General features: G+C 34.6%; 1 protein-coding gene across 2 annotated transcripts in view; it reads left to right on the top strand.

Moving 5' to 3' along the window:
- Window positions 1-19,106, top strand: part of ascc3 (activating signal cointegrator 1 complex subunit 3) — a 372,889-nt gene that overhangs the window by 168,840 nt on the left and 184,943 nt on the right. For both annotated transcript variants that reach the window (XM_069178640.1, XM_069178641.1), the window contains exons 12-13: window positions 6,743-6,919; window positions 7,734-7,805. In XM_069178640.1, the coding sequence (XP_069034741.1) occupies window positions 6,743-6,919; window positions 7,734-7,805 (249 nt within the window). The remainder of the gene's footprint in view (window positions 1-6,742; window positions 6,920-7,733; window positions 7,806-19,106) is intronic.

Genomic DNA, 19,106 nt, shown 5'->3' with positions numbered 1-19,106 from the left:
GATGTTGTATTTTCCTTTTTTAATGAGGAAGACATACCGTGCACATCGGATATTTAAGGATCATAATTAGCTGTGAGCAAAAGTGATATCTATGATTTCTTTTCCACATGCCACATACATGTTTGATTCCTGTTTTGTATCACAAACAGGGTAATAATCCCACATTAAGGCCAATAGTTGTTAATATCATTCCATTATTGCAGCCACTCCTTTCCTTTGAATTCTCTGTATGCCATCAGTTCTGTATGCCATCATGTCTGGGTGGGGTATTTCTTCTTTCCTTTATCTTAGCAATAGGTTTTAGTAGATTGCGAAGACAGGTACTGCATCTTATTAAATAGCATACCAATCTTGGCTGTCACCCTTCCAGAGGGTGCATATACAGATGGCACTTTTTGAAGCCTATTTAACCATGAGTATTAAGACAAAGCACATTTTCTATTAGGAATACATCATTTCAATGACACAATCCAAAAGATTGCAGTATCAGTGTTATTTTTATGAAAGAATCAGTCTGTGCTGAGAAAAAAAGAAACTGTTTTATAATAGATTGTTTTTACAGTAACAAAGTTAATTGTTTACACAGTAATTGTTTTTACAGTAACAAAGAAAACAATCAGTATGGTTATATCATTAACTTGCCTGTTGTTCAAAAGAACCATTTTACAACCTCACTTTAGAGATACTCCTATAGTATGTATAGTTTCATGTTGTTGCATCTGTTCTTACACTTTTCTATACTGTAGGAGGATTCTCATGTAACTACAGTTTATGGTCATTGAATCAAACAATTATCATGCATAGCTGACACATTCAATTTTTTTTACATTATTCGCTTTTCAAGGATATAATCATCTGGAAGACTGCATGCAAACTCTAAATGTTAACTTATGTAACAAAGGTAGTGTGGCAGAAACATTGAAACTAAACTTTTCCATTTCAGCCAAGTTCTATAAAAAAACAACAACTTGCTCTCAATTTGTTACCTGTTTGTCACCCTGTTTATTGCATTAAAATGATTTCCATACTGCATAATTTATATATGGTAAATATATAGTGCTATGTAGTGTTTTTATATTTGTTCACTGATGGAAGTTGTCTCGATATTTGTTAACTTGAAATAACTCGAAATAAAAGCAGCTGAAATTCTTTTCTCCCTGTATGTCAGCTGCTTAGGTGATGTGAGTGCCTGTACCCAGTCCCTTCAATCTACTAAGCATAAACCTGCTTAAAGAAACAAGGAAGCAGAAAAGCAAAGAATGTACAAGAAATGCAAAGGCAAAATGTTCAAGATAGAACTGAATAAAATTGATCAATTTGTTTATGATGTATGATGTAATTGAAATTACAGTAACATAGCTAATGGAGAGTGCTGGTGAAGAATACAATATTATTGAATGCACAGTATTCTGAAGAGACAGGAGAGATGGAAGAGGGGGAGGTGAAGCACTATATCAAAAAGAGCATTCATGCACAGGAAATTAACCTAAATGAATCAAGGGTCTCAGAATCTATAGGGCTCAGACATCTAAAAAGCCTGCATTCCACCAGATTCAGATATTAATTAGAATTCAGCAGTGTGATGAAATCATGGATTTGTAAATACAGAAGTACTTTTTAATGATACATTTTAACTAACAATAGGAATGTCAGTAGCAGGAACTGAAATGGTAGGCATGGATATTGACTGTTTCCTATTTCAGTTTGTCAGAGCACCTACGAGACAGAATGCCTGGATTGATGTCATATTTTAAAATATTCAGAAATATTCATTCAGTAGAAAAACGGGCAAGAGAACAGTTGACCTATGATCACAAAATGGAGTTCTTTGAAATATAGTTTGAAAGTGTTGTCCATTAAAGGTTTATGATTTCAGGAAAGCAAACTATCAAGGGATGAGACAGAGCTTTAAATAAGTAGAATGGGATAAGATAGATAAGAATCAGCAGAGAATAGATGGCAACAATCTAAAGATATTTTGTTTGAAGCACAAAATAGATTTATCTCAGGATTAATAAAGAGTCAAAGCAGTGGCTTACATTGTTTAATAAAATAGTGAAAATATAAGGAGAAAGAAAGCACTTTACAAAATTATCAAAGTAGAACAGGATCTAGTTAAAAGGAAAATAATTTATTGGAAGCACAAGAAAGGCTATTTAGCCAAGAGAGAGATGGAAATGAATATTGAAATGGAGGATTTGTTTCCCTTTATTGCAACATCCAAAGAAGAGTAACGAATGAAGAAAAACATTTGTTATAATTATGTAAACTTTCAAATTTATGAAAGGGAATTGGCTGATGTATTAATTAAATATTTCAATCTGGTGTTTACCACACAATTAATAAACAACATGCTTCAGGCTAATGAAAGACAAACTCTATTAAAAAAAATACTACATTAGAACAGGCAGAAGTATTTGAGATACTATAACACTACCGTAAACAAATCTCCAAAGCCTGATGATATTCTTCCAATTGTACTGAAGGAAAAGAGAGATTATTCAGAGGCCATTAATGGAATTCTTCCAACAATCTCTCAAGACAGGGGAAATACTCATTAGTGCTGTACTGTAGTGCTCATCCATAAAAACGGTAGTACAACTTAACTAAGTAAATTGTAGACTAATAATTCATACTTTCAGTAAATGTAAGGTTACCAAAGTTGATAAAACTGAACTGGAAATCATCTGCTGTATATGGAAATAGCATTTGATATGATTGGCTGCATGGTTTTAGAAATGGAAGGTCTTACACATTATTTAAACTGGTACAATAGTAACAGGCATGCACAGATCATACAGATTTAGAGTTTTAGAAGGTTTTTAATAAAGTTAACCATAAAAATAATTCCCACATTGCAGACATTAGACATCAGACAGTACAGATAAGGAGTGAATGCTCACATTGTGAGGATGCCATTAATAGAGAACTACAGGGATATGTTTCATGACTTTGGCTTTTCCAGATGTATATAAATTATCTACATTCTCTTGTAACATGTAAGTGGTAAAGTACTCAAGTTCACAGATGGTACAAAAGCAGGAGGATTGGGAAAGACTGTAGCACTTGCAGATTAAGTCCTGAGAAAAGACCAAATTCAAGACAATTTAAACACCTGGAAAATGACATTGAAGATGTGCAAATGTTACATACAGTACAGGTGCTAAAAACATAAACTGAACATATAAAATGGGAAACACACAGCTTGATAAAGCTTTCTATGGAAAATACTAAGGTGTTTATGTTGACATCTGTGTATGTTAGGATATATAGTATAGGGTAATCAAGAGTGCTCTGTTATCAATCGAAAGAAGAGCAACAAGATATATTACCAATCTTAAAGGAATATCATCTCCTAGAAACCCCAGCTTTAAAACTTGAAATGACCAATCACCTTCCAGCAAATGATCATGTGACAGACGCTGTTCAGGCCAAAGCTGACTTTTTGCCTGCCATCCTTACACTATATAATTTGCAATAAAATTGAGATGGTAAAGCATAAATATTATTTTAATAATTTATTATTACTGAAGTTAACATAAAATAAAATTTGTGAACCCTTTAGAATTTTCTGAACATTTTAGGTCAAATTTATGCAGATCAAATCTTCATCTAATACAGATAGATAACCCAATAAAACAAATAACACACAAAAGATATTCCTTTTCATTCTTTTATTGATCAAAATGATCCAACATTAAATGTGTTTGTCAGAAAAAGTATATGAACCTATGCTTTCAGTAACTGGTGTGACCCCCTTGAGCAGCAGTGACCAAATGGTAACTGTTGATCAGTCCTGCACATCGGCTTGGAGGAATTTTGGCCCATTCCTCCTTACAAAACGGCTTTAACTCAGTGATATTGGTGGACTTTCTTGCATGAACTCCCAACTTCAGGTCCTGCCACAACATTTCTATTGGATTAAGGTCTGAACTTTGACTCGGCCATTCCGAAACGCGAAATTTCTTCTGCTTCCACCATTCTTTGGTAGACCGACTTGTGTGTTTAGGGTCGTTGTCTTGCTGCAAGACCCAACTTCTGTTGAGCTTCAGTTCACAGACGATTACTCTGACTCCTGTAGAATGTGCTGGTTCAATCCAGAATTTAACAAGCCGTCTTGGTCCCATGGCAGCAAAACGGCCCCAAACCATGATACTATTACCACCGTGTTTCATGGTTGGGATGAGGTTCTTATGTTGGAATGCAGTGTTTGGTTTTCGCTAAACGTAACATTTCTCATTTTAGCCAAAAAGTTCTATTTTAAACTCATCTGTCCATAGAACATTTTTCCAGTAGTCTTCTGGCTCATCCAGGTTGTCTTTAGCAAACTTTAAATTGGGAGCAATGTTCTTCTTTGGGAGTAGTGGCTTCCTCCTTGCTATCCTCCCGTGCACATTATTCTTGATTAGTGTTTACCCATGAACACTGTCATTAGCCAGTGCAAGAGAGGCCTGCAGATCCATAGAAGATACTCAGTTCTTTGTGATCTCCCAGAATATACGCCTTGCTCCTGGAGTGATTTTTGTTGGACAACCACTCCTGGGGAGAGTAACAATGGTGTTGAATTTTGTATACTGTCTGCCTGACAGTGGATTGGTGAAGCCCAAAATCTTTAGAAATCGTTTTGTAACCTTTTCCAGCCTGATGACAACTCTTTTTCTGAGGTCCTCAGTAATTTCCTTTGATTGAGGCATGGCATGCGTTCACAAACCTGTGTGGTGAAGACCAGACTTTGGTAGTGAAGACTCAGGTTTATGTTTTTTAAATATGGCTGGGCCACCCAAACTCACACCTGATTGTCATCCCATTGATTGACACTCCTGACTTAATTATCCCCTTAACTGGATTGATAATCCTAGAAGTTTACATACTTTTTCCGCCAAAGACATTTAATGTTGGAACATTTTGATCATTACATGAATGAAAAAGTAAATCCTTTTTGTGTTGTTTGTTTTATTGTGTTCTCTTTATCTATTTTTTTTACTTGGATGAAGATGTAATCCCATGTTGGGTCAAATTTATGAAAATAATCAGCAGATTCCTAAGTGTTCACAAACTTTCTAGCACCACTGTAGATGACAGTGTTTAAATAGAGAGCGTGGCAGTGAAAATGCCAATGAAAGGACTTTTTTTTAAATTCAGCAGCAGTGTTGAAAAGGTTTAGGAAGGAGCCAAAGCAAAAGCAGGTTCGAAAAGTGATTAGCACAAATGACACACAGTGTGCACTGTCTTAGAACACCCGATTTTTGTTATATTCATGAAGGAAACCTTGCTTATACATGTACACATGAATAGTTGGCTTCTTATTTGCTATTCGTATGTGTAAAGGTCTATTCAGAGTGGCTCTTAGGCTCTCCTGTTGTTCAGTAATAGGTTGCATGCTTCAAACAGCACGAAATTTGGTATGAGATGGTACAGTATCTATTATCTACATAATTTCTGATTAAAAACATTTTAGGTTTATTAGTGGTAAATTATATATAACTATAAGAAGAGGTCCCTCCCACCTGTCTTTCAGATCAAGGGCTGCAGTAGATTCAGTATATCCCTTTGTTACTACATCCTTTCACCCGTCCCAATTTGTTTCTTCTTTGCATTGTTTAGTTGTTGCAGTTAAAAAGATGAATGTATTTGTTAAAGATAGGATAGTCAATGATCTACAGTACATCACATGACATACATTTTTCTCTGATTGTTTCTAATTGGAGTGTAAATACTCACACCATTTGTTTGAATGTACTGCAGTTTTATGACAGCACAAAAATATGTTTGCTAAAGACATCAAACTTCATTTCTAACTAAATATTAAAATGTGGTATGATATTCAGATTGAATGACATCACAATTACTGTAACTTAACTGCAGATGTGAAGAAGACAACAGATCTTTGTCATGTCTAATACCATAGTCAAACACTAACTCCAAAGTAGAAGGACAAAATAAGCTGTCCTATTTTTTAGCTTGCCAGCTACAACTACAGCCCCACTGAAATTTGGAAATATTAGTTACTGTATAACAAGTAACAAATAACGAGATTACTGTATGTTTTCAGTGTGCATGTCAGATGAACAAGTATTCTAGATTGGGAAATTGGAGTTATGTAAAGGTAACAGTGAAAATTTAAAATACACATACCTCACCACACACCTCTTATCTTTGGCAATATGAAACCTGTCAAGCAGAGTATATGTTTTTTTTTGTTTTACTGGCAATAAAATGGATGAAGAGGCATTAACACAAAAATTAAATTAATATTTACTGCACTTTGTTACAAATTAACCTACAAACAGCTTTTTACAGATTATTTACAATGACTGAGAGTCATTGATCCCAGGTCTTGTAAATTCCAAGCCTCCCTCAAAGATGGACTCTAGAAGATGGAACATTTTAGAGAGGTAGTAGTTTCTAAACAACAAAAGATACTTCACAGGGAAGTCTTCTCTCTATCAATCTCTTCTTAGCAGATACTGAAAAATAACTCTTTCCAGAATCATAAAATACATAGCGTTTTCCTAAAGGATTTGCAATAGAATCAAAACTGGCCAAACCAAAATACTAGTGTTTTAGATCTACAGACATCTGGAACTTACAATGTCTTACTTTAACAAGCCATCTGTGCTCCCCCATTGTTTTCTGTCTTGTTCTGGCTAAGTGATACTGAATGTAAAAAGACTATTTCAGAGTTAATATTGATGTCAGTTCTTCCACCGTTAATATGTAACTATTTACTATTCCTTTGTAGGTTGAGTCAACACAGAGCATGATCCGAATACTGGGTCTGTCTGCTACCCTTCCCAACTACCTCGATGTTGCTTCGTTCCTTCATGTGAATCCCTACATTGGACTCTTCTACTTTGATGGAAGATTTCGTCCTGTTCCTCTTGGCCAGACCTTTGTTGGAATAAAGACTACAAATAAGGTATTATCTCTATACTCACAGTATGTAAATATTAAATTAATAATAATAATAAAAGTAGTAATAACATTAAAAGCAAAAGTGCAGACTTGTATCTGCTGCAATGCAACAATATAATACACGGCCGACAGTCTTTCAAATAACTTCTCAAAACTTGTATTAATCTAGCTTGTTTTATTTACGTTTATTTGATTTTAAATGTGTTTTTAAAGTCACTATGTATAATCTATTTTAATAATCAAAATATCTAAAATATCTAATTATTGTTTTTACAAAATTGAGAAACATATAAAGTATATATGCTGTATACAGCACATAATTTAAAAATTTATTGGTGTTATTCAGTATTTTGACATACAGTATTTTATGTGAAAATGTGTGTAATTAATTAATGTCACTATTGCAGTATGCCTTCAGTATGATTAACACAGGAAAGCACTAATGTGTTAATAAGTAGTCAAAATTGATTTTTCCGACAACCACACACAGCTGCAGTACTTTAAGGAGTCCGTGTATCACCTGGCAGTTTTACAGAGTAGTGTAGTCCTCCATCAGATTATTCAAAAAAAAAAATGCTGTGACGTGATGCTGTCCGTCATACCGTGTTACCTACTGCAGAATGCCAACTGACACTTTGCACTTTCTAGATCGCTGCATCTGTATATATTCATTTGAGGATGTAGTTGTGGGGTCCAATAGTCAAATAAGTAGTGAAGAATGTGAAAAATATCAATGATGAAATTTGGCTGTTTTTAGAATTATGTGCATCATCTACACAACCTTTAAAATGAATTATGCTTGATTTTTTTCGCTTTAGATTCAACAACTACATGATATGGAAGAAGTCTGTTACGACAAAGTTTTGGAGCAAATAAGAGCCGGACATCAGGTAATACAATTTTTATTTTCTAACTGCATATCATTTTTAGACATTGACTTTGCAAAATAGATATCTTTAAATTTATTAAAGCTGTCTAACTGTTGATTTTATCACAATAATGAAAGTACCATGCAGAATCCTATTTACAGTCTATGTGCAAACATATTTTATGTCCAAAATAGAGAGAAGTCCTTTGGTGATTTGATTGCAGCATTCCTAAATGGTTAAGAGCAAAACAAAACAGTGATACAACACAGATACAAAATAGATCAAAGAGTCAGTCCTACTGCTGAGATTTGTCAAATTCTGAAAGCAGTAACCTGTAGGAATCATGTGTGGTACAGGAGGTCTGAGTTCCATTGTTCCCAACACAGCAGGGCCACCTTTTCCTCTTTAAAAAGAAAAGGAAATAAAACATAATAGCAACACAATTATAACTAAAACAAGGGGCATATGTTCAAATAGAGCACATATTTTATTTTTTATTATTCTTTTATCTGTTATAGGTGCTAATAAGTAAACAGTAGCAATCAGCAACATCCCCGTTTTTCTTATAAACAGTCACAGAGTCATATAGTCACAATCTAATCTTATTTGGAAGAACTCACAATTTTTCTAATGTGTATAAGCATCTAAAATATATATGTATATATTAAAATAATAATGCCATAGAAGTATCTTGCACACTTTCCTGCATTTTGGAGTATTTTACAATTATTAGTAGTAATTTAATAATGCCTTATTAAAGTTTATGTTAATCATTAACATTATTATAAAAAGAGGACATTCAGTTTTCTTTTCATTAATGTTGCTTTGGTAACGTGCTGGATAAATGTTGTGTTTTCACAAGCTAAAAAAAAAATTATGCCAGAGATAAAAAGGTTAAAATAATATAATCCCTAGCTTTGGCATCAGCAATTCATAAATCAGAACAGTAAATTGAACATGACCTTTTCCTTTTCAAAGCTTTGAAGTTTTAAAGTTATACATTTCAGTTGCAAAAACACTTTCTTCAAATAGTTCTGAGGTTCTGAATCTGACTTATTTTGTAGCACTATGTGAGGTTACTTTTTTACTTAATTAAATTTTTGAACCAGCCCATCTATCTGCAATACATTTAAGCAGAATTAGGTCATTTAGAGGAGGGTTTATTTAATCATTTTGATTAAAAAAATGTTTAGGATTCCTGTAAGACATCCAGCTAGCAATACAGTGCCAATCATGCAAATATTAATTCAGTGTTAAATGTAGAGACTGTTAAATGTACTACATGGTGAAATGTATTTGATCAGGAATGACACTATCATAGCTATTTTAATTTCTCATTTTCTCTTTGAAGTTGGATATATCAGATATTTTACTTCATTTACAAAGGACAAAGCAGGTCTGTGTATGTGTATTAAAAGTAATATTTTTCACTTTGTTTATATGGTTTAACTTGTTGATGTGTCATAATATGTTATTAATCCACTGGACATTTTCCTTTTGGTTTAAGTTGCAAAATGCAGCTGTGGAGGTCAGCTGAAGAGGTGCAGCCTTTTTATTGTAGCAATTTCTATGGTTGACACATTCCCTGAACTCAATTTCTTGATATCATAAATCAAAACAACAGCCCAATAAACACTGAATTCTTACTCAGGGAAAAGTCCAGTTTATATATTTATTTACTTGTTTTTTGTTCTCAGTTTTTATTTACTTACGAGACACACTGACATTCTGAATGACAGTAGCTGCTAATGGGAATCATCTTTTTTGGAGATGTGCTCAGTTGTGGAAGGCTCTTTGATAACCAGTGCCAGCTATTTTGATTAAACTAATTGTGCATTTACCTTTGGTATTATTGCTGTTCTCATTACTTTGTGGTTCTCTTGGCTTGAAAACATTATAGAGTTTAGTGTGACAGAATGCTTCTAATATTTTAATCTATAATATATTTGGCATTATGGGTAGGATTTTTTTTAAATCAAAACAAATGTGTGAAATTATTGCACCGTAAAACTAAGTTTTATCAGTACTGAATTTTATCATTATTAGGCAAAGGCACGTTTAAGAAAAATACTTTTTATTGCATTCTGCTCCCTTTATAAATATAAATACATATAAATTAATATATTTTAGAATCATATTTAAGCATACAGTAAAGAAGTCCTTCACAATTCTATTATTCTATTTAATATTTAAGTCTATGTAAGAAGTTTTACATCTTTATTTCTTTAAAAAAATATTGTGAATCTTGAAAACAGAATGTGACATAAGTATTTTACGCTCAGAAAAACACAGCGACTGATGGTTATTTACATAAATATGATTATAAAATATACTGTATACCTTTGACTACCTCAGATTATGACATTTCAAGAAGTGTTGTCTTCATAGGTACTTTAATCATCTAGTAATATATTTCTGGTCATTTATTTATGTGTGAACTCCGGTGGAGTTGTTTTTAAACCACATATCCAAATTAAAGTTAATAAATGTAATAAGTGTTTATGTCATGTATCTAACGTTATTTTATGAAAAATACTATATTAATTTGAAAATGGGCAGGTATTAGGTAGTTCCATGATGAAAAATAAAAGGAACAGAATGTTTTGGCTGTTAAATCTACAGGTGTGAAAGAAATGTACAGTAGCAGGAATATAAAGCACAAAAGAACAAAGGACAAAGCAGGTGAGAATAGGTACAGAGCAGTTGAGAAGGCCTAAATGAAATGAGATCGGGACTTGAGAAAAGCTGAAATCTGTAAATGAAATGGGAGGTTTTGAAAGTAAATCACACCTTTGTATACTTGTTGTCCCTATTTTATCCAGCTGTTTCCATTTTTTGTTTATTAGTTGTATGTTGGATCAGCTTATTATGTTAAGATAATTCAGGTTTCTTTACTCAAGAATCTTTAGTCCTTAGTACCGTGCAACATGTTACTACGGTATAGGCAACCTCTAAAGATTTGTTTTTTCAGGTACTGTCACACACTGCAAATCACCTGCATGCTTTAGCACAAGGGAAAGCAGAATTAAGCCAACCACTAGCTGTGAAGCTGAAAGGTTACATTCTGACAAAAGGGATAAAACTGTCCTTCCTACTATTATAGCTTATGTGTATTGGCAAGAGGAGCACTTGTGCTTGCTTGTTCATGTGTTTCAGTGTGTGTGCACGTTTACAATAAGATGGAATGGCTTTGGTTTAGCTGGAAATTTCAGAGAGCACTTTGATGGATAATTTTTTACAAATGGATCCTAGTTCTAAAAATATGCTGAAATAATGTAAAGCACAGTTGACTTATTTTATACATTTAAATCTCAATTTTATATTTACTGCTACTACAGTATGTCCAGTAGCTGTTTGAAGTACTGTACAGCATTTTTCAATTGCATGTAAAACATTTATCCAGTGTTCACGAATACCTAGGTAATCTTCTAAAAACATTTGGTCATGCAAAAATGAAACAGTAAACCATTTATGACAAAAGATTTACTATTTAAGTGCTAAACTGTTACAAATGCAATTAATTCTCATATTGATAAGTATTTTAATCCATACTTTGTTTTGTTTTATGCATCTAAATGCATCTTTATGCATCTAAATATTTTGTTACCAGGAAAATCAGTTGATCTCTCTCATGGTATGCTTTACATTTGTAGTACCTAAATAATTTGAAATAATTCAATCCCCCTCCCCCCGAGAATTTTTAATGCATGTGTAACCAGTTGACAAGCTGGAGTCAGAAGTAGCAATAAAGAATAGAATAAAATTCATATATACCTAAAATATATACAGTACCGAAAACACAATATACAGTGTATGCACACATGAAAATAAGGAATGCAAAACCAAACCAAAAATACATTGTGCTCAGATTAGTAAGATCATTGATCATTTTAAATTACTTTGCTGTCACCCCCATGCTTCATGGTGGAGATGCTGTTACACAGGTGACAGGCTGTGTTTGGCTTGTGCTAGACATAGTGCTTTGCATTTAGACTAAAAAATTCAGTTTTGGTTTGACCAGACCAGATCATTTGCCACCTGGTCTCAGAGTCAGCCATGTGCTTTCCAGGTGTACTGTTAGCTCACATCTAGCCACTCTCCAGTAGAGGTTAAACCTGTGTGAAGCTGCAGCGATTGTTGTACTTGGACAGGACAGGTTCTCGGATCTGAGCCTCAGCCAAACACAGAACTCTGTAGTTCTGTTACGGTGGTCATTGGGTTCTTTATCGTTTTTCTGACCAAATGTCCATCTTGCTCAGTTCCTTAGTTTGGGAGGATGGTTTGCTCTATTAAGAGCCTGGGTGGTTCTCTGTTCTTTTCATTTCCTAATGATGGACCTGACTGTGTTAGTAGAAATGTTCATTGAAATACCCACAGAGGCAGCTCCTTGATCTTCATGGTAGAGTTTCTCCTCTGAAGTGCAGTGTCAGTTGGGGAAAGCATATATAAATAGGTGTATTTCTTCTGCAGTCAACCATCCATCAACCATCACCATCTGTATCAACCAATTGAAATGACCACAGCTCGACTCCATTCTGTGTTTTAAAGTGATCTCACAAGGAAATAAGATGTACCTGGACTCAGTTTGGAGTGTCATAGGAAAGGAGATGAATAACTATAAAATAATTTTTTTAACATGTTTTCTATTAAATTGCATGCAGAAAATCCAGAACATTAATTCACTTTGACATTACTTTGTGTATATCAATGACAAGAGAAAAATCCCATATAAATGCATGTTTACTTGAGTTTGCAACATAACATAACAAATTGTGAAAATTTGAAGGGGTGAATACTTTCTGTGGGCACTGTGTGTGCGTATGGCATATTAAATGAAAACATGGAACAAAAAATATAAAATTTGTCCTACATTGAAGATAAAAAGAAGGGGGAGTGATCCAAGGTCAAATTGATATTAGTTTACGCATAATTTGTTTATTATTTATTATTAATATTACACCACCTTATGGTTTAGTATTTATGGCGAGATTATAATTAAAATGGACATTACGTGTCTGAAGATGGGGCCTTAAAGGCTGTGGACTACCATAGTATAATTGGAATTTTAACTTTATTTTATGTTGATTTTTTTCCATTGGTTGTTTTTGTTTGTTTATGAAAGTCAGACATTCAGACACTATGCAGGGATTATATACAGTATGTGAATTGTTTATGAACTTACAAACTTACTCAAAGATGCATACTTCTAAATATACACAATATAATATTCAGGTACTACCCAAGAAAAAGAAGTATGCAAATACAGTATATCTACAATAGCAGGTCAGTTTACCTACACCAGTGATTACAGCAGAATGTCATGGCATTCCACTAGATATTCACAGATCTCTGTGCAAATATGGGATCACTCAGCCAGCTGCAATTGATGCAGCTCCACATGAAATGTGGGCAGTGGTGAATGCATCTCATATGGTGCTACAGAACTTTCCGCATTCTGTTTGGTTGAGATCTATGGACTGTAAAACCCTGGGGATATGTGAATTGATACATTAGCCAAGCCTGCTGTTGCCTTCAGTGAAGCAGCAGATACACGTGCATCAACCTTCAGTTTTGTATTTGAGATATATTTTTAAATTTTCTTTTGGATTTTAAGAAGTTAAAAGGGTATAAGTGGTATAAACTAAGTGGTATAAACTTTTTATAAATAGTGAGTATAAACTTGTTCTTATTTGTGAGCTTCAGAACTGCTATCATTCAGGTGTGTTAGTTGAAATGTGAAGTGTGTAGAAAGAAAACCACTCACTCACTGTGGAAATGTCTGATACACTGTCATCCCTACCTGTATTCTGCTTAAATTGACAGCCAATTAAGATCTTTTTTGTAACTGGAAAATAATGTACTTTAGCTAGGGCATTTTTGAAACCAAGTGCAGAAAAATTCTAAACAAGCAAGCAGATCAAGAGGTACCAATTAGCGATGGTAATTAAGGGCCTAGTTGGAACAAAATCCATCAAACAGAGGGGTCCCTCAGGAGCATGATGAAGAAACCAATGTTTTAGATAAGATGTATCAAATGTGTATCCCGTAGCATAGCACATAGGAAAACTTTACAAATGCAGTCTTCAGAAATCGCAAGAGATCCCTCAAACTTCACCATTCTCAAACTATAGACACTCCTATAGAAAGTATTGTTCTCAGTGTTTTGGTAGTGAAGTCTGCATTTAAAATTCAAAAAGCACCAGTTGCATTTGCAAATTGGAACCACCACTTAACAGCGAATACACATCCTATGAGATGAGATTGAGAATTAAAATATTGTAGAGTCCACATCTCCGGTGGTTCCATTCCTGTAGAAACCTGCTACTGAGAACTCTGAATAATAGTGATGCATATGTACTCTGAGTGGAAGCTATTATGAGGAGAACCTCTCTAGAGCTCCCAAAGGCAAGTGCTTTATGCCTGACCCCCATTACCAGCTTGGAATAGTATTAAAGAAAGAACTACAGTGATTTTGAAAACAGACATTAGATGGGGCATTGTGCTTCAGATCTGTTTAAACAAAAGCATATCAGAAAATGGGAACTTAAAAGATACTACTGCATTCATATTGGGTTGGTATGAAAACTTGAAATTACAGTATTGGTAACAGTTTTGGATGATAGAGTACACTGCAGTGTCAAACTTTCAAGTGCTCAGAAATCTGTCCACCATACTTGTACCATACTTAACATACTTGTAACTGTCTTTTTTAATGTGCAAACATCTTCAATTTGCCAGCAAGCACAGGCAGATCTCAAAGGCTCAGAATTTGAGATTTGTATTCGTGTAAGGAGGTGAAGATGTTAGTGTCAGTGAATTCTTCAGGCAACCTGCATGGTACCAATCTGAGATCAGTGGATAAGAACTAAAATAAATTTAATCGACTCTGTTGAAATGCAAAAAGGCATCTTAATTATAATTTCAGTATCCCATTGCCTTTGGTTTCATAACATATGTTTTACACTGAAACAGAATACTCGCATAATTTACTGTCTCAGTGTTGCTGTAATGGTGATGTCTTTAAGGACTTTTACTGTATTTTTTAAATGAAATGCCTATCTTACTAATAGTAATTAAAGATAACCATATCCTTTTCTATGAAATGTCTGAAAAGTTACTAGCACTCATATTTCTTCCTTTTGTTGTTTGTATTCAGTTTCTTTTAAGGACTCAGAAATACCTTGTGGTCCTGTGTGCAGGTACGCAGTTGTCCTTAGAGAACATGTGAGGGACAGTTTATCTGCTGCCAGTTTTCTATTCCTGCCTTTCATTAAGCTGTCAGCACAATTGCTTTTCTGCTTGCGACTTCCATTTGTGTACTGTACTGCATAATCACAGTTGATTCATAAGTATGATTGAAAGTGCAGGCAAATGCAGAGGGTTTTTGTAACATGGATCTGAGGATAGACATGATATTTCAAAATAAGGCCAATGGCACTGTACAGTGAAATTGGAAAGAAGGATGGTAGCCTGTGGTGCTCTTACGATGGAACCTTTTTTGCACTAATTAAACAATACTGAATATCCCTTCTCTGATAATGCTGTCCTCTGAACATTCTGCATTTTATACAAGTATATTAAATGTGTCCCCCTTAAGTGTATGACACTCCGTGACAAACTGTTTCTGCTGTTTCTTTTGGATTTAACTTCATTTAAGTGTGTTCCCACTCTACTGTATAAAAGCTGATCACTTGCAGTGCAGAAAGGTATTTGTCCCAATGTCAGTACTGTAAAGGGCTGAGAGGAGGGAAGATTTCCCTTCAGTTCAGGCTTCCCACTATTTGCTGATTGGAGCAATTGTTGTATCTTTTAAGGTGGTGTTCTTTTAAAAAGCCCTACAAAGCCTGGTGATCTGCTAGGCTTGGGTTGGGCACCCCAAGTTTGTGTATCAATAATGTTTTAAAAAGGTTCAGATGAGACCGATGCCTGTACTGAAGGTGATGGAACAAAGGTGCTAAGAAAAGATTAATAATTTGTTTCAGTGCCAAGAAAGTGAAATGTTTCCTGCAGGACTAGGACAAAAATGCCATGCATGATTTTCTGTTAAATTAATCATGTATAACATTTTGTAATTGTTATTTTCATTTTACTGTTTAAGATGAATAGTGTTTTGTGGGTATAGATCACTAAAAAATATTTGCAATTATAAGTACAATGATTAGGTCTGTTTTAACTAGAAGCAGAAATAGTAATACCTGAAGAAGACTCCCCAGCCAAAACGTTGTTTCATTCTTTTCAGCATTAAATAAACCTTTAATTATTCCGAAGTAGTACAGTTTGCAATTTTGTTATTTTATTGGTGTTACAAATCTCTAACCTGCACAGGTGCCAAGAGTCCATATAGTATGTATGTTTGATTTCAGTGTGTATATATCATATATGTGCATAATAACTTAGCAGTGTGCTCATTTAACAGTAAAAACAATAATATCAGTATCTGCAATAGTAGTTCTTTGTCAGTGTTATTATAGTGAGAATTTTGTGGAGAGATATGCTTTGCTGTAAAAACATTTGCTCTGACAGATGGAGGACATCTTTTTCATGTAGGTTTTTCAACAGTCAGACTGTGCACAATTTCCAACTCTTTCTGGCTACTGGGAAATTAAAACTTGGTGATTCAGCCTTTAATTTTGATCCATCTGCTCAAACTAATGAGACGTCTCGTTTTTCCAGCTTCTCTTTGAATTATCAATTCCATGTGTCCCTTTAGTTTTGTTTTTTTTTTCCCAAAGCCCTGCCCCCTTGAGCACCTTCTTGAGGAGAAGAACAATAATGAAGCACTGACCTCTAATGTACATCTCTGGCTATCTGTCGGTCTGCCACACTATGCTTACTCAGCCGTAAAAAGTCCTCTGCTGCTTTGAGGTGGAAGAGAACCTTTCCTTGTATCTATGCAAATTAGATTCTTTGATAGAATGAATATATTGATCTTTTGTCTCTGTCTAGCGCTCGTATTATTTGTATCTCAGCATTGACAATATTTCTGATAACTAGTAAGAAGTTTTCTCTAGATGTAAATGTGCACATCAGGGGAATATCTACAAATCTGAGGGAAACAGTGTTGATGTTTTAAAATTGTATTTTAGATAATAAATTTGTGTTACTGGTGCAATTAATTCAAAATCAAATATATTGTAGTCAAACATCAGCTGTGACAGCAGTATATTTAATCTAAAATGCCCTTAGCAGAAGAAAAGGTCAAGTGGCAACGTTTCTCTTTCACATTTGAATTGATTACAGTTTCCACTGCATAAGCTTTACTTTTGTTTCAATCAAATGCTTACAAAACACGACTGAATTTTAATAGAAGCTGTGGTTTGTTGAAACACCTATCAGTGGTTTCATAATGTGTCATTATCTTTGTCCCATGTTTCCCTTGGAACATAAATGACTAGGAATAATACAGCAGAAAACTGGCAATTTGTAAGACTTTGCAGTTATGATATTAGAATTGTTTTTTTATTATCACTACATCCATGACAGGAGTTGAAAGCTGGCTTTATTCAAGTGTAGTTAAACAGAGGATGATTTAATGCTTCCTTTAGCACTACATTATTCATTTCGCTCCTGTAAGTTCATTGTAATATTTGTGCCAGATTTCAGTCAGATTCTGAGATCATCATAAAATAGGGATCATTAACTTTGCACTCTTGGTATCATTAACCCTGGACATATAGCTGGAAGATTGTACACTTACAGTATATCCTGGGTGGGGCACCTCTGTTGTTCTCTTGAACAAAGTACTTCATCTAGTTTACTTCAGTAAATACTGTTTTGATACAGTACAGGGGTAAGTTTCCCGAAAACGATGAATCTTAGAGACTAACGAGCAACTTTCCGATATACGTACGTAACGTATGTGCTACTTTTTCGTGCGTTTCCCAAAACCCCTCTTTATCGATCATTTTACGAGCGAGTATAAAGTACTTCTTTGTTAACCCCGCCCCTGAAGTTGCTTAGCAAAAAGCATCACAAGTCGATTGACAAACATTCATTATATGGTGTCGGTTTTGGTCCTTCAGTGGGATTAAATAAAGTTGTGAAAAGGAATATGAAGTAAACATGACATCATAATTTAACAGCCATTTAAGTGAAAGCGTATAGATAGGCACAAAATGGGACACTTGTTGTTTCTAAGAGAAAAGAAAACAAAGGACTGACATGTTGTAAAAGAAAACCAAGTTTAACTGTGTGGACAGTGTATGCATCCTGTACAACGTCTTTGATTTAAAGCAATATTTTTTGTCACGCTGCCATCGTTAAGAATCACAGTGTTTCATGAGAAAATACTTAATATTTAAAGTTGTTGGGTGTGTTGGAACTCCATTTTAATTGCTCTTATTAACATGACATCTGGAAAAATTAACTACTAAGCTTGGCACGTGTCACTCAACAAATACAGGGCCTATAATCAAATTTAAAAACAAGTAGGTCTAAGCTTTACCGTCAACAATCACGACATAACATAAAACGGCATTCGAACTTAAAATATTGTATCGACCGCGGGTTTCGGTACGGAATGGAGCAGGCGTGGAACTCAGGGAATGGGGTTGATCAACACATTTATTAACTCGATTCAGGAAAGTTACACACACAATGACAGGGCTTACAGCGCTGCACCTACACTAACACACACACACACACACACACACACACACACACACACACACACACACACGAAGGGAAGAGACTGTATCTCAGCCTCCGTCCCACTATATACAGTCCGGTAGTCCCCAGGTGCTGTTCTCAGCCCGCCCTGCGTGGCGCTTCATTGTAATACATGTAACATGTTTCATGTTCTTTATGGAATTTAAATACCACCCCAAAAGTACTAAAAAAGGGAGTATTATTAAAACATTTGACTTATGAATATGAAATTTACCCAAGATGACTAATAAATCCCTGTATAAATAAATGATCTTTTTCGAATTTCCTCTTACATAGTACAACAAAATATCAAAATCCTTAATATAAAATCGTAGTATTCTATATTTCCAGAGAATTCCCGTGACGTGAATTGAATGTGCTCTGTCTGGCGATCTTTATCGCTAAGGTTGGCGCAAGAGGTAGCCAGTTTAAGAAGCACTTAGTGATTAATGAGTAGATTAAGAAGGATTTAATGTGCTACTTTAGTTACGATAGGTTTTGGGAAACACTCGTAAATTAACGATCGATCTTAAAAGCAAGTTTACGATGTTCTTAGCTACGATGCTGTAACGACCCCAAGTGTCTAGGGGAAAAGGGGTGTAACATTTAGGATAATTCTTTTGGAAGTAGGGGGGGTTTTGGTGAGGGACTAGGAAGCGTGATAAGGGTAAGGAA

The sequence above is a fragment of the Lepisosteus oculatus genome, chromosome 2 (genome assembly GCF_040954835.1).
Source record: "Lepisosteus oculatus isolate fLepOcu1 chromosome 2, fLepOcu1.hap2, whole genome shotgun sequence".
Taxonomy (NCBI): domain Eukaryota; kingdom Metazoa; phylum Chordata; class Actinopteri; order Semionotiformes; family Lepisosteidae; genus Lepisosteus; species Lepisosteus oculatus.
Note: the sequence above shows the minus strand (reverse complement) of the source record. Positions and strands in the feature narration are given on the sequence as shown.